Below are 15,734 nucleotides of genomic sequence, written 5' to 3' on the forward strand. Positions count from 1 at the left end.
TCTCTCTCTCTCTCTCTCTCTCTCTCTCTCTCTCTCTCTCTCTCTCTCTCTCTCTCTCTCTTTCTCTCTCTCTTGTCTCCTTTAACCTCGTCGAGAAAAAAATATATATGCAATGTTTTATAAACTCACTCCGCGGATTTTTGAAAGCACTGATGGTGCTTCAGCACATCCAAGCGTATAAAGTATACACGGTCATGTAAATCTAGGCCTCGGAGAGCCGCCATCGCAGGGTAAACTGAATTATTTCGGTCCGTTAGATCGTTCTCCTGCGCCTTCTCTCTTCATCTCCTTCTCCTGTTACCTCTCCCCCCCCCTCCCGCCCCCACATGCATTTCGTTGAACAAATGTTGGGAGAACGGGATTCTATCGTGTCAACGAGGTAGGAGTACAGGGATTTTTCTCTAACAGAAAACGCTATTAGCGAAATGTACATAAGAAGAAAATCACGTACCAACCGATAAACTAGAAGCTGAATGCAAGCGAGGTTGGGATGATCAACACATGAAAATTTGTTGCTCCCTGCATTTCATCGTTGATTCTCGGGAAAATTCGTGGTGGTTGCTTCATCACGTGATTTCCACTGATGCTGTGAATTTTTTTAATCCAGATAATCGCTGGTTCAGTTTGGCACTGATTCCAGCTGCTTTCGCACCCAACTTGCACCTGAATTTAAGCCATTGCCACAATTTAAAAAATTACCTGAATTTATTTCATAGCCTTAATTTAAGCTGAGACCTGAAATCAAGTCACGACTTCATTTTAGGTCGCTACATTTAGGTAATTATTCAAATTTAAGCCATTACCTAAATTTGGGCCACGACCTAAATTTATGCCCGGACCTGATTTAAGCATTTTTCACTAAGAACGAGAGTTTGTGATATCGTGGAATATTGTTGGATAGCATTTTCTGGAGTAGGTACGCCATTACCTGAATTTATGACACGACCTGAATTTAAGCTGCAACCTGAAATCAAGTCATGACCTAAAATTAGGTCGTTAAATTTACGCTATTCCTTAAATTTAAGCAATAACCTAAATTCATGGCCGGACCTGAATTTAAGCCGCGCCTTGAATTGAAGGCATTCATTAAGTTTAAACTGCAACCTGAATAAACATTATTTTTGACAATTAAAAAATTGATACCTGGAGTAAAAACCACAGCTCATTAATATCTAAAACTACTCAGAAATATTGAAAACAATTCCCGAATGGACGGGATGACGATTGAATCCTAGAATCGTACTCAATCCATCTCCTTTAATTCTCCGATTTTTCGTAAATCTGCAATAGGGGAGATTGAGGGAAAACCAATAGTTCAATTTAGCAGGGATACTTCAACACTGGGAGCCCTCGTCGTTATGGTCTTACGCCAAACGGAAATGTCCATTACCCAATCGAGTTTTTAATTAACCGGATAATCGATTGCGAGGGGAGGCCCGTCTAATTTTACATACCATTTCATTCGAAGAAATTGTCCATCAATGTTCTCACTGATTATCAAGATATTCGGAGTGAGGGATTTCCATTGAAACAAAATAAATGATGCCCATTTGAACCCTTCAATCATCCGCTAATTCACTCCCATTACATTAGGTCCTCATCATTCCGAAATTTCTCATTCCTCCAGTCAATTACACTTGCCATCCCAATAAATGCATTTCCAATGTTGTCGGCCTGCAGAAACTAAAGAGACATAATTTTTCCGCATTCACTCATTCCGCCCCTGAGGCATTCCCACTCCCATCATTTAGACATTTCTTCATCTTCTTTGACAAGTCCATCTGTGGATGAATGAAAGAGAATCAGTGGTGCCCGCTTAACAACTGTCCACGGATAAATGCCGGATATTGAATTAAGGGTGAAGGAAAATGTTACGGAGAAATTGAAGGATATAACGTATATACAGAACTGTTACACAGCTGGGGAGACGGTAAAGCATCAAACTGGGATGTCTCGAACAACCGTCGTGCTCTCACTTAGACGCTTTGCCGCGGAATGTGAGTCGAGACTGCGGGATTGAATTACAACCCCACAGTGTACGACCTAATAAAACTCCTCCCTCACCTCTTTCTAGTGACCTCTCGCCCCCCCTCCCCTCCCTTTCTCGTATCCTTATGACTCTACCATCATGTACTGGCGGTGCCCTCTCGTCCTGTGTTGGCCGTCCACAACGAGCTATAAAAGTTGAACCGGTAGCAACGCGCTTCCGTACTGAGAAACATTGGCAATATGAGAGGTTCCTATTTGAAAATATTTTACATTCGTTTCTTCTTGCTTCTTGGTACATGCATTTTCGGGATTTTTCGCGGAAGGAAGTATCAGGATTGAATTTAAATTAGGGTCATCTTTTTCATTTTTTTTATTTCTTTTTTATTTATGGCCTGAATTTAAGCCACGACCTGAATTCAAGGCATTACCTAAATTTAAGTTGTGAGGCATGATTTGAATTTTATTTGCCGCCTGAATTTATTCCATGCCTTGAATGTATGCAACGAACTTAATTTCAATCGCGACCTGAATTTAAGTCACGACCTGAAGGGAATATTAGGATTTAATTTAAATCAAGATTATCTTTTCTATTTCTTGTGAGAATTGAAAACTTTACGGTTTATCCTCCCAAAACTGAGGTGATTCATATAAACAATAATTCACATGCAGTGATAATGCAAAAAAATATTTAAAAATCCGTCTGCATAGGAAAATTCAATTGAAAGAAAATAATAAAAAAAACCTCTTTATTTGCATCGCTTGGGTTTGAGGTTAACCTCTTTTTCTGCTTCTGCTTACCATGATCGCCCTCCCCTTTTCAATAAATTTAATCCCCCTCCCCCCCCCCTCTTGCCAACCCATGCGCACCTGTTATCGAGCGACAAAAATGCCAATAACATCCGATAACTGCGTCACGTTTCGATGCCATTGTGCTGTGTGGATTTTTTTCTCCCTCCCAATGCTGACTCTTTGTTTTGATTTTTTGGTCTAAAGTTCTTTTATTTTTCAGTTTCATTATTTTCACCGTTTCCATTGCCAATGGTTTTGTTCCTTCAATTTTGGCTGCCTTCGGCTATCTGCAGTGGTTCACGAATTGGCTGGGATTACAGTGGAGACTGCTGTATCAACGAGGATCATTGGTCATTTATGATCTCGGTGAAATAGTCGAGAATGTTCTCGGGACAGTCTTGGAACGAGTGTCTGCAGGCTTCGGGGGTCTTCCGGCCTTGGAATTCGGCTGCGTGATACTCTTGGTCTTCTAGATTTCCGTATGGTTCTGGGGTGCATGACGGTCTGGAAAATAGAGCGGAAAAAGAGGAAATCGAATTGTATTTTTGAGTGTAAATTTTGTGGATCAATGGATGAATGAAAATATATCGAAAACCTGTGTGAACCCCATAAGACCTTCGTATCACCTTCATATGACCTTCAGAAGATTTCCCCAAGACCTTCATCTGACCTTCACTCAACCTTCATCTGACCTCCATATGATCTCCGCATAATCTCCGTCAGACCCTACATGAACCCCGTAAGACCTCCATGAAACCCTCATATGACCTTCACTCGCCCTTCACCTGACTTTATATAACCTCCATAAGACCTTGATGACCTTCACATAACCTTCATGACCTTCATAAGATTTCCCCAAAACCTTTATCTGACCTTCACTCAACCTTCACCTGATCTTCATATGACCTTCACATAATCTGCATCTGACCTCCATAAGACCTTCATATAGCCTTCATCTGAACATATATTAATTTCAAAAGACTTCCATATTATGAGACCCTCCATGGGGTCTCATAAAACCTTCATATGACCTTCATAAGACCATATGTCCCCCACATGATATACAAATAAAATTTCTTATATAATATATTTAATTTTACTTTCATTCGCAAGAATTGAACAATTCCATGCCAGCCCGTAATTATTAATCATCTGTTCCGACTTGCCAAGATAACCTAAAGTAATGAGTACGTTACGTGAGGAGAACGTGAATGAGCTCCGGTGAAATTCCATGGTATTTTGAAAATGGCACAGCAGCTGCCTCGCAAATCACCCTTAAGAGGCAGTTTCTCCCTGAACCAAGAGCATCCAGACTAGACTCGATCATTTGGTATATATCCCATCGTGAAATGGATCCCAAGGATGAGCCTAAAGGTTACCGAAAGAACAGTCGGAATTAATGAATAACAATGAAGTCTTGTGATATATATATTTTTCATCGCTGGAGTGACACAATAGGGGGGAAGGGAAAAAAAAGAGGGGAGAGGAAAGAGACATTCAGGACGGATACAATTTAATCAAAATGAGAGTGGGCATTGGTGTACGGAGAAAATCCACAGCTGTCCAAGATTTTTCTTTTCCATTCTTTTTACTGGACTGCTGTAACGAGATATGCCTCAAGGTTGATAGAAAAACGATCCATTAATGTGCAAAATACCGTGGACTCTCGGCTTTATTCAGATTGGTTCCATTTCTTCAGAGAGGGGATTTAGATTTATTTGATACTTTTGTTTCTGAAGGTATGTGCCAGTCGGGGGATTTATCTTTTTTTTCTAGGATTTATTATCTCGATTTTGAGTCCAAATTTTTAGGCCTAGGAAGGGCTATTGCTAATCTTAGATTGCTAATCCATAGAATTAGGATTTTAGGAGTGAGGATTTACATCCCTAATCCTAGATTTTTAGGATTTGTAGGATTTGAAATTTCTATTTTGAGTTGTAATTTTCTGTACTAGAAATTCCTATTCCTAAATGTGCCCTCTCGCTTCAAATTTTCCGATGAAAATGGGGGAGTCACGCGTGAAAAAATCGCATTCTTCAGGAATTCATCGACTACCGCATCCACGTCAAATCGAATTACTGAAATGTTTCCACAAACCTTGCTGATCGAATTCTCCAGCGATTTCTTCCTGACGAAAGCCGTCCATCGATCTCTCATACCGCACGTAGGGCTCTGTCAGGTAAGACGCGTTGTATGGAAGGGCGTAATTGAATTTCATAACATATCCGATTATGGTGCTGACATCTACGTCCATTGGCAGACCAAGACCAGCGATTATCTGGATTTTTAAAAAGAAAGCAGCAATAGAAATCAATCCCGGCACTCAACGATCACCTCATGCCTGCAGAATGTCGATAAATTCCCGGGAATTGACAAGCGATCAAACCGCTTTTTTCAACTACGTCAGTCTAAGATTCATCCGGTCGATGGATGCGGCTCAACAATACTCACATTTGAGAGGAAGAAATGGTTTAATTCTATCGATCCATTAGCCAACAATTGAAGAAAAACTTGAAATGGAAAAAAATTGAAATTGAAAAATTGAAAAAATTGAATTTTCAGATTTTTTTTATCACAATCGGTCGATATATCACAAAAAAATTTCATAAAAATTTAAATTTGAAGCCCGAAAATACGAACAATTCTGAAGCACCAGAGGAAAAATCCTGTGTCGCCGCAATAAATCCTCTAGCTTCTCTCAAATTTAATGAACCGATCCCTTCAATATCCTTAAATCAAAAAATTTCTCTTCCGCGCTCACACAACCCCTCGCACCATAAATAAAAAATAGATCGAATATGAATGAATCACCTGAACTTTTGTCGCCGCAAAACTACTCGGCGTTGGAAATACCAAATATCGTTTTTCCCTGTCCCCTTCAGCTATTGTCGTCGAGTCAAGGACAACCAGAGATATGACAACATCAACGAAAATAACATGGGGTGGGATAAAAAATCTCATTCTCTCCGAAATTCTCGAAATGTTGATAAGATAAGATCACCGGAAGCCCTCTGACGCGCGCTCTTCGGCAACAAATGAATGGGTCACTCGAGGGAGACCAGTGGTAAACCGACTAATGACTCGTTGCACTCCCTGGACGTACTAATTAGTAGTGACGAGTGTTAGAGAGGCAATAGAGTGGCCAATGGAGAGAGCAAACGTAGTTCACTTGGGAAATTTTCGTATCCCATCGCCATCTGTTTTGGGGATGCATCAAGGAAATGTGAGAATGGCGCTGTCACGGGGGCATGATTACACTGTTTCTCTTTTAACGATGAACCGGCAAAATAAAAAAAATACAGCCAAATTTATGGATTTTTTCAAGGACATTGTTTGATGTATTCCGGAGCCCTGTGCGGAGTTTCAGATTGCTGCGGAGAATGGTTCAAATGAAATAAATTATTTCAAAAACGTCAGTTAACCCGCATTTTTATGGCGAATGTAGAAAAATCCGCATCATGAACGTAAAAATGCAGCCAACGTCACGAAACTTCGTACACATGCGATAAATACACCTTCTGCAAGAAAAATTATATCGGTTCAGAACATTTTTTAGCCGGAATTAACAAGAAATCTCTAAAAATCAGAATTTCTGCGCACGCAGCTGTGAACTGCGACGACGCAGCACCTGCCGATGGGGTGGGGATAAACGCGGTAAATTCAAACGGGTGTAAAAAAGAGTTGTGCTATTATTTTTCTCATCAATAGGAAATTATAACGACGTGTGTGATGAATTTATCGGATAAACGAGACGCGAAAATGTGATAGTTTCAGTCGCCAGATGCAAAAAAAAATTCGCAGAAAAATCTGGAGAATTTGTCAATGCGAAATATTTCTCTCCAAAGTTCGAATTTTTCCGGTCAACGCCTTCTGCAACAGCCGCTGCACCCAGCATGCGACCTCATCCCGTATGCATCGATTTAGATCGTTGGTATAAAAGATTCGGGAAATTGGCATGACAAGTTTAACAAGAAATTCAACAGAAAGGTGAATGGGGGGTGCCCCTGGAGAGCAGAAAACATGCGATGAAAGTTTGATTCTTGAAACTCTCGTCCCATCCCTCAGCTACATTTGGATCGATGTCTCTTTGTTCATATTGTGTCAGTTGTTAGCGATCTTCGTATTCAGCTGTGTAGAATATTCGTTTTCGTTTTTTTCGGGGCTGGTGTGTACTTTTATTTAATACTTTTCAGGATTACGAATTCGTATCGCCAATCCTACATTATGAAGCCTAGAGATTTATCTTTTTTAGGAGTTAGAATTAGAATTTTGAGTTCATTTGTTAGGGCTAGCTATTTCTAATCCTAGATTCGAAACCCTAGGAATTTATCGTTTTAATCCCAGTTTTTCAGGATTAGGAATTTATATTACTTATCCTATCTATGTAGGATTCGGAGTTTGTATTCCTAATCCTAATTATTTGGAATTAACAATTTACGATTGAAGATTTATATTCCTTATCCCATTTTTTAGGATTAGGAATTTAGACTCCTAATCCTAGATTTTAAGGATTTTGGATTTATACTTTCACCTCTCCTCCTTTCAATTCTTTCAGACGAGGAGTTTGAATTCCTAATCATAAATTTCCGCACCAAGAATTCAGAAAAATAGACTGAAGCAGTGAAAACAAATCAATTTATTCCCCAGATATATTCCTCCAGTGGTACACACCCATACAATTGGCAAGCTTCATACTTCCCCCCAACAACTCGAAAATCATAAACTTGTGAAATAGTCCAGAGGACTCTTGACACACTCCGAGAACGCCCTGCTGCAAGCCCCCCGATACCCCCTTCCCATCAGCTCTGCCCTGTGATACTCATGATCCTCGTGAACCTCGAGCTCCTCTGAAGTACTCGACGGTGTCAGTAGGACGTGGAGAAGCTCACCCAGGAGTCCGTGGGATCTCCGGAAGGGGCTCTCGGCAGCCTCGCAAATCGCTCGGAGCAAGCACACTCTTCCCGAGCCAAATGTTTCCATTGCAGTCGCTAACAATCGGTAGAGACTCCATCTCGATACGGGTTTTTCATCCTTGAAGACATCTCTCTGATATCGAATGTACGGTTCAGTGAAAATGGAGCCGTTATAGGGAAAATTGTAGTTGCATTTCAGGACGTACCCGAGAATTAGGGCTATGTCTCCCTCCATGGGGAGACCTAATCCGAAAAGTACCTGAAGGAAAACAATAATTTACAATTTTATGGACGGAAGTTTTTTTTTAACATTTTTTTTTCGCATTGAACGATTCAGGAAAGAATGAATTTTTGAAGATCTAGGAAACTTGTCCAACCATCTAATGATTTACATTAGCGCTCAGAGGATGCTCTGTACTAAGTAATTAGCACCAACATGAGAAATTACAACATACCTGTAGTTTAGTTTCGCTGCCGAGTGGATTGGGATAAACCAAATACCGTTTTTTCCGGAGTAGACTCTTGATGTCGAAGTGTTTGTTGTCCCTGAGCGTTTCTCTGGTGCTCTCGAACAAGGAGAGAAACCCCAAGATATGACAGCTGAGAATAGCGAAATTCACCATGCTTGGGATATTACTGATAGGGGTCACTGAACTAATTTCAAGGGACAGAATAATATTGTCACGGTGCGGGAGGAAAGTTATGACAGCAGCGTTTTCGTATGCTCACTACTTAACGCTGCGAATGGTTAACCGTTAAACACCGGACGATGAATTTCAGAATGAGAATAACAGGACAGTTGCGGGAATATGGAGCAACGAGTGGCAAGGAGAATTTTCGCGTTGTGAGTATTGACGAGATATTATTTTTTATAATCCTAATCCTTGAGGTCTGAAACTCGCAATTTTTCTTCTCAATCCTAATTTTACAAGACCAGGAGTTCATATTTCTTACCTTTTTTAGGATTGAGGGTTTGTGTTTCAATCCTAGTCATTCAGGATTAGGAATTTTAAATTGAGGATCTATATTCCTTATTCAATTTTTTAGGATTAGGAGTTTATGTTTTGAATTATTTAGGATTGGAAATTTATATTCCTTCTCTCTTTTTAGGATTGGCAGTTTGTTTCCCTAATCCTAGTGATTTAGAATTAATAATTTAGGATTGAGCATTCATGGTTTTCATATTATTTTTTAGGATTAGGAGCTTACGTTGTTAATCCTTGGTATCTAGGCTTAAGAAGTTACATGTCTCATCCCTCTTTTTTAGGATTGGGAATTTGTATTCTCCAGCCTACTTTTTTTAGGATTGAGAGTATTCCTTCTTAATCTCAATTATTTACTATCAGGAATTTATATTCCTAATCCTAAATAATTAGGATTAGGATTTGGGATACGAATTTCTATTCCTAATCTTAAATCTTTGAAATCTGCAGTTTCAATTTATCATCTTAATATTTCGCAAAAATACATTATCAGAAAATATCAACATATTTTTATACCTCTGCAAATACTCCTCTGGAAAAGCGGGAGAATATGTTTGTTAATGCTCTAGTCTTAATTCGAATAGTTTGGAAATGTGATTCCCGGTGTCCGCACGATTAAGCAGAGCGTGCCGTGACCCCACATAGAGAGAACGAATCCTATTTCTCCCAGTGTGCCGGGGGTCTTTTCGGGAATTCGTGGCGTAAGTAGATAAGCCGGTGATGGTCAGACCTCGGCGTTGAGCAACGCCAACAACCGCAGACCTTTTACAAGTTGAATTCGACCGCCTTTAACGCCATTCATATAACTTTTCATTGCACTCGACTCATGATCCGTGTTTCAACGGTAATGCTGTTGTTCATTCCAATTGTCCAATTAGATAAATCAATTGAAACGTCGAGATGTCTACGGGGATCTAGTCAGCGATATATTATTCTGTGAATTGTCGAGTTGTATTTTGCAGAATGATTTTCTGTGCTTTCACGGGTTAATTAGTAGTGATTTTCGCAATCATTTCAGGACTCAATCTTTTCAGGATTAGGAATTCTCATCGTTAATGCTAGATTTTAAAGATTAAAGATTCAGCATTTTTCACGGTTTTGGAATTTGGATTTTGGAGTCCAATTTTGCAGACTTGGAAATCCTATTCCTAATCCTAGATTTCAAAAACAAGGAATTAGTATTCCTAATTCTAAATTTCAAAAACTAGGAATTTTTCTTCTCAATCCTAGTTTTTCAGGATTGAGAATTTATATGTCTTGACCTAGCTTTTTAGGATTGAGAGTTTGCATTCCTAATCCTAGATATTTAGGATTGGGGATTTATATTCCCTAGTCTAACTTTTTACGATTGGGACTTTGCCCTCCTTATCCGAATAATTCGGAATTAGGAATTTAAGATTGAGGATTTATATTCCTACATTCCTAGAATTATCCAGCTGTATTTTCCAGAGTGATTTTCAGTATTTTCATGGGGTCATCGCAGTCCTCCTACGAGAGTAAAAATTCTGAGATGGCAAAAATACTTCATCGACCGATACGCGCCGTCTCTTTTCCTGAAGGAAGTACAATGGGCGTGAGTATCAATTGTAATTCAGTTATTCATTGATTCACCAATTCTTCGATCTTTTGATTAATATATTAATTTCCACAGTAAAAAAATGATGAATTAAACGTGGAGAAAACTTTTTTCCCTCGACCCCATATTTTTTGGAGTCATTCCAAAAATATCCCAGACTTGATAATCAAGAATATTTATATTCTCCTCTTCGTGTGAATTTCCAATCCCTGACAGTTCCATTATTGACTAACGGATCTTATAAAAACAAAAACTGAATCAAACATTGCACTTCTGTTGCAGCTCTTTTTCGCACTGGCAGTTCCACTTCCCGATCCAGACAAGTCTATTTCACTCTCATATTTTTTCGAAGCTACGTACAACCTCCCCAATTCTACGATTCTTGAGCCATGGACCGAGAGTAAACGTAAAAAACGGGGAATCGATAGAGCGCGAATTTACGGAACACTTGCAAATAAATTCGAAAGGTAGTAATGATTTCTCTTCTTATCCGAGTGAAAAAAAATTCTGTATTAGGTATCTTCTTCAATTTAACCCTCCACTACTACTCCTCAACACCGAGTTTATTTTCTTGGGAATGGGTGGGATCTCGCAAAGGATTTCACTGCATTTGTTTATGTTTCACGCTGGGAAAATTGATTACGCACACATTTGCTTTAGTTTCCTTTCCACGTCTGGAGTGATATAGCCTGGGGAATCTGGCGATGTCAGTCGGCTGTGATAACTCGCTGGATCAAACGAGAATTTTTATTTCTTCGTGTTGACGTACTGACGGAAAATATCGTAGAATCGAGAATATCTTAGTTCTTGAATGCAAATAGAAATTATCTTGAAGTATGAATTTCAAGATTAGTTATTTTTCTATGCACTAATGTTTTAGGATTAGGAATTTTAATTCCTTGTGCACATTATCAGGATTTAGGATTGAATTCTAGGCAAAATTTTGAGGATTAGGATTCCGTGTGCCCAAATCCTAGATTTTGGAATCTAGGAATTTTTGTCATGTTTCTAGGATCAGGAATAAAAAACAGAAATTAATATTCTTTCGGATTGAGAGTTAACAGTCGTAATCCTAGTAAGTCAGGATTAGGAATTCCTCATTCTAATCATTTTTTTACATTCCTAATCCTAACTTTTGCGATATTAGACTCAGAAATAGAATCGGCTTAGTTATTTTATATCACCCTGCGAGTGAAGATTCCTCGCCGAAATTTTCAGGATTAGTGATTTGTACTCCTAATCCTAGACTTACTGTAAATACTGTAAATATTAATTTCCTATTCCAATCTTCGAGGATTAAAAATTCTCATTCCAAATCCCAATTCTCCAATCCTAAATTCCAAGGATTAGGAGTTTGGATTGTGGGTCATTATCTCCATACATTTTTTAATCTCGACCTTTCAACATTAGGCAGCCCAGTATTTAGGATTAGGAGTACGAGTGACTGCAAAACAGACAAATTTGTCTGCCACAACAAAAACCTCGATCACTTGAAGAATAACTCCCACCTAAAAAAAGCTATTTCCTCCCCTGTCCTCACACATTGCCCCGCCGGTTTTATTCCAGCCTAGGATATAGTGGAAGGGGCTGCCTCCTGCGATCGATCTGCGAAACTTCGGAATTCAATTTGGAAGATAATGGAGTCCTCGGTGATATGATAAATGTCATCCTCACGTAAGTAATTAAACCCCCAACCCTTGAGACGGATTTCTCACTGGCAAATAAACATGAGCCGGAATATTGGGGAAATGGGTACAATGCCACCACTATTGTATGCAAATCACCATACATGGTATTCCCCAATCTGTAACCCCCATCCCCATTCATTATCAGTATTCCTGACGACGTGGCCTACGTTCCAGGCCGTCGACTTCTCAACCGGAGGATCTACCGCAGGACATTGTCGAGGCCGAAACGATAGGACGCAGTGGTACCTGTTCGAAATATCATTCCCTCTGTCCCTTGGGGCTATTCGACTTGATTGGAATCCTCGTGTAAAATTCAGAAGCAAATGGGCGTGAGACACACAACAGATACCCAGCATCTTCCATGTGAATCGTCAGCTACATGTCATTCAATTCATTTTCACCGGTGAAAGGATTTATCTGGAATAAAAATCCTGCCAACAACTAAATGACTAAATTTTCAAATTCAATGCAGCTCCATTTTATCACGCATAAAATCCAATCAACGAAGAGTCCTTTCATCTACCGGGTGATTCTCTGACAAACAATTCAGTGTAACATTCACATGGGCTAATCAATATAAACAGCCTTCATTGTTTGCATCGCACATGTGACTTCTGTTTTTATGTTAAAAATAACCAAGTGGACAATTGAATTTTATTTATAAACAAGTGTCGTTTTTTTAAATTCTTATTTCACTACTCTCTTCTTCTATTTTTCCATCTCATAGTACTAACATCATTTGAAATTTGACAATTAACCGTTTATTTGCCATCTGACATTTGAAATTCATACTCCAGCGAATTCCACAGTCCTCCCACCTCTGCGAAAATCCCCTCCAGGAGGAAAGTCTCCCTGGAAACACTTTTCTTTGAAAACAAATCCCCCGTGACGTTAAGAAGTTGGTCTCGTCCCGGCCGGTTTTGCCGAAACCCAACTCTGGAAATTGCCAGAGTAAATCAAAGTCTTTTTTCTACCCTCTCGTGCTCCATCCTCTTGAGCCAACTGGCGGGGCGGGGGGGTGAGGTAAGCATGAGGAAACGTCCAAACAATACACTACAGGGTGTGCGGGAAGAACCTTGAATTATTCGTAGACTGCCTCAAGTACGTGATATCCTAAAGTGTAATTTCAGCGTTTGGCCACAGGCAAGACTGTGGCACCACTGTCGTACACAGGCATGACGACTAAACCAACATGACGCCATGTTGGAGGCTGTCACGTGTAATCCAACAATATTGCAGGGAGTTTGGCGGGGAGGGAGAGAAAGGGATGAGGTCAGTCACTCCTCAGTTGAAGTTATGTACTCATAAATTCCAACGGGACAGAGGGAGTAAGTTGTGCCACAATCATCCGCTTGCCTCTCAGCCAGCGTGTACTCCACTGGTAAGCCCTCGTCAGCCGATGAGGATGGCCTGTAAAATAGTCAAGTGTTTGACTTTACACTTTGAGATGTTGTATATCAGCGTATACGATCTATTGCTGTGGAATTCCTAATTCCTGATTCTTCAGGATTAGGATACTATTCCTTAGGATTAGGAACTGCATTTGCCATCGCAATTTCTCAGGATTAGCTCTTGAAATTCGTAAAATCAGATAGGTTTCAGAACGATTATGACAATGTACTCGCAACTTACGTCAATAAAATCTTCAGAAGATCACCGATCAGTCCATTATGTCCCAAAATGTTCCACTGCGCTGTCTCGCAGATAAAACGAAGTAGGCATGTACTTCCTGGCAAACCGAAACTGGAAGTTAAAACGTGAGAGGACAATCAATCAATCGTGGATGATGTACCCGAACGACGAGGGTAACAGAAACAAGACAAATGGGAATACCCAGGACACGAGAAAAGAGAACGGATGTGTGTCTTCGTATTTATCAGTACCAGAAGATACTTATCCGCCCCTCATTTCCTATATTCGTTGCATGCTCACTGTCGCCGTCTCATACGCCACATCGAGTCATAGGGGGAGTGACGAATGATGGAGAAATTGGATTAGGGGTTTTTCTTCCTGATGTCTTTACGCTCTATCTCACTCTCTCGTGGTATCGTAGTTCACTTCAACTTGTCTTTGACCATTTCGAATGAAGTGCACTTGGGCCGATGAAAGACAAGGCGCGGAGGTATGAGTGCCGGAGAAATTGCCTCATTATTACGGTTTCATCATATTATAGACCTTCTGAAGTTTTGGTTGGAAAATGTCGAGGTAATTTCATCGAGACCCAGGTAATTTTCAATCATTAGTGACAGTCATTTTAAGAAGGTTAAAAAGCGTTGATTTATTTTGAAATTGCTAATTCTGATTTTTTTGAGTGAGTAGCTTAAATTCGTTATACTGATTGTAATATTTTTGGTTTGAGAGTCTGAATTCCGAAATTAAATTTTCAGGATTCAAAATTTTTCATCCTAATCCTAGTTTTTAAAAAAGGAGATGTCGGATTTTCAGTCCTAGCGTTCAGGATTGGGAGATTGAAATCCTAATTCAGATTTCCAGTATTAGGAATTGAAATTCCCAATCCTGATTCTCCAATCTCATTTTTGACACATTAGGAAATTAAAATCCTAACCCATTATTTCAGGATTAGGAATTTACAGTCCTCGTTTCAAAAATTAGGAATTCGAATTCCTAATCCTTATTTTCGAGTATCAACTCCTTCAATCACGAATTGTGATGTCTTTTAGTATTCTTTATTATTATCTTCAAACTTCAGATATCACCATCCAATATTGAAAATTCATGAAAAAAGATTCTCCACAAAGTTCAAATAATTTGTCAAAGTCATGTTGAAAGTTGAGCTTTTAATCTCCGGATTGGCTCAACGTTTTCCCGCCTTAAATGGCCATAATTCGGTAATTCCTTTATCCCACTTTCCAACCTCCCTCCATTCCTCTACTTACCCACTCCTTTGTACTTCCGTAGTAGGTGCTCCAGCATCATTTCGATCGCCCGGTAATCCCCGGAACCACCAACGAGGGAAAAGGACCCCTCCAGGCTTGAATAAGATTACAGCTAACCAGTTACCTACTATATCCTCAATCTTTGTTTTCCCTCTACTCATAAAATTAATTTTCATGGAGAAATACCTCCTCTCTACGCACTCCCTCTCGCCACCCGCGGGAATATTTTCTGAAATATTCCCGCGTGATTAATCGGAGCGTTTAGGAAATTTACATAACCCGAGAAATGGGACACATGAAAAATATCCGGGAATATTTTTTTATTGTTTTTTTTAATTAAAGGATGATAAAGCCTGTGGAAAAATTGAGATTGAAGATCAGAATTAGGAATTCGAATTCCTAATGCTTAAAATTAGGATTGGAAATCCTAATTCTTAAATTAAACAAAAGCGGCCAGAAATATGAATTCGTAATCCTGAAAATTTGAACTAGAAATTGAAATTCCCAATCGAGAAAATTTGATTTTTGAAGATCAGGATTTAAAATCGAATTCCTAATCCTGGGGGTCCCACGGTACCCACTATGAGATCAATGGGACAAGTTTTTTTTTTAGTTTTTTCGACTTCCCATCCTAATCTAAAAATTAAGGAATTCAAATTCCTAGCCCATATTTTAAATGTAAAATGTTGAATATCAAATATTTTTCAGATCGCCATACATCATCATATAACATTCAAATTCTCCTGCAGACTCACATGCGAAATATATTACTAGACCAATTTTTTTCATAACACTGAAGGAAATGACTGATCGCTGGGCTTGCGATTTTTCTTTGTTTTCAAGTAACGAATATAGGATTTCTTACGGCACGATGACTTCCTTTTACCCCCCCCCCCCCC

General features: G+C 39.4%; 4 protein-coding genes across 4 annotated transcripts in view; 1 reads left to right on the top strand and 3 right to left on the bottom strand.

The window, feature by feature from the left end:
• Positions 1–3,122: 3,122 nt before the first annotated feature.
• LOC107036716 lies at positions 3,123–5,739 on the bottom strand. Its single transcript, XM_015254850.1, has 4 exons — positions 5,590–5,739; positions 4,876–5,056; positions 3,975–4,146; positions 3,123–3,282 (listed from the first exon to the last, which is right to left on the bottom strand). Exons 1-4 carry the CDS (start codon positions 5,737–5,739, stop codon positions 3,123–3,125), a joined length of 663 nt encoding a protein of 220 aa, XP_015110336.1.
• A 1,755-nt stretch (positions 5,740–7,494) lies between these two features.
• LOC107036717 lies at positions 7,495–8,314 on the bottom strand. The gene is made up of 2 exons (XM_015254851.1): positions 8,147–8,314; positions 7,495–7,950 (listed from the first exon to the last, which is right to left on the bottom strand). Exons 1-2 carry the CDS (start codon positions 8,312–8,314, stop codon positions 7,495–7,497), a joined length of 624 nt encoding a protein of 207 aa, XP_015110337.1.
• A 158-nt stretch (positions 8,315–8,472) lies between these two features.
• Positions 8,473–12,248, top strand: LOC107036718. The gene is made up of 5 exons (XM_015254853.1): positions 8,473–8,535; positions 10,101–10,247; positions 10,533–10,717; positions 11,817–11,924; positions 12,113–12,248. The coding sequence occupies exons 1-5, from the start codon at positions 8,473–8,475 to the stop codon at positions 12,246–12,248; spliced, it is 639 nt and encodes a 212-aa protein (XP_015110339.1).
• A 967-nt stretch (positions 12,249–13,215) lies between these two features.
• The window catches only part of LOC107036719, a 4,576-nt gene continuing 2,057 nt past the window's right edge, over positions 13,216–15,734 (bottom strand). The window contains exons 2-3 of the mRNA XM_015254854.1: positions 13,571–13,681; positions 13,216–13,348 (exon numbers count right to left, since the gene is read on the bottom strand). Of these exons, the coding sequence (XP_015110340.1) occupies positions 13,216–13,348; positions 13,571–13,681 (244 nt within the window). The remainder of the gene's footprint in view (positions 13,349–13,570; positions 13,682–15,734) is intronic.

The sequence above is a fragment of the Diachasma alloeum genome, unplaced genomic scaffold, assembly GCF_001412515.2.
Source record: "Diachasma alloeum isolate Michigan unplaced genomic scaffold, Dall2.0 Dall_scaffold_00211, whole genome shotgun sequence".
Taxonomy (NCBI): Eukaryota; Metazoa; Arthropoda; class Insecta; order Hymenoptera; family Braconidae; genus Diachasma; species Diachasma alloeum.

What these genes read in the sequence shown, in the direction of transcription:
- LOC107036716 (XM_015254850.1), bottom strand. Translation starts at nt 5,739, where the DNA reads ATGAGATTTTTTATCCCACCCCATGTTATTTTCGTTGATGTTGTCATA. An exon ending in TGGAGAATTCGATCAGCAAG is followed by an intron (nt 4,147 to 4,875) that starts GTTTGTGGAAAC and finishes GGTAACCTTTAG; the next exon opens with GCTCATCCTTGGGATCCATT. An exon ending in CTCATTCACGTTCTCCTCAC is followed by an intron (nt 3,283 to 3,974) that starts GTAACGTACTCA and finishes TCTATTTTCCAG; the next exon opens with ACCGTCATGCACCCCAGAAC.
- LOC107036717 (XM_015254851.1), bottom strand. Translation starts at nt 8,314, where the DNA reads ATGGTGAATTTCGCTATTCTCAGCTGTCATATCTTGGGGTTTCTCTCC. An exon ending in GCAGCGAAACTAAACTACAG is followed by an intron (nt 7,951 to 8,146) that starts GTATGTTGTAAT and finishes GTTTTCCTTCAG; the next exon opens with GTACTTTTCGGATTAGGTCT.
- LOC107036718 (XM_015254853.1), top strand. Translation starts at nt 8,473, where the DNA reads ATGAGAATAACAGGACAGTTGCGGGAATATGGAGCAACGAGTGGCAAG. An exon ending in GCAAGGAGAATTTTCGCGTT is followed by an intron (nt 8,536 to 10,100) that starts GTGAGTATTGAC and finishes CTACATTCCTAG; the next exon opens with AATTATCCAGCTGTATTTTC. An exon ending in CTGAAGGAAGTACAATGGGC is followed by an intron (nt 10,248 to 10,532) that starts GTGAGTATCAAT and finishes CTTCTGTTGCAG; the next exon opens with CTCTTTTTCGCACTGGCAGT.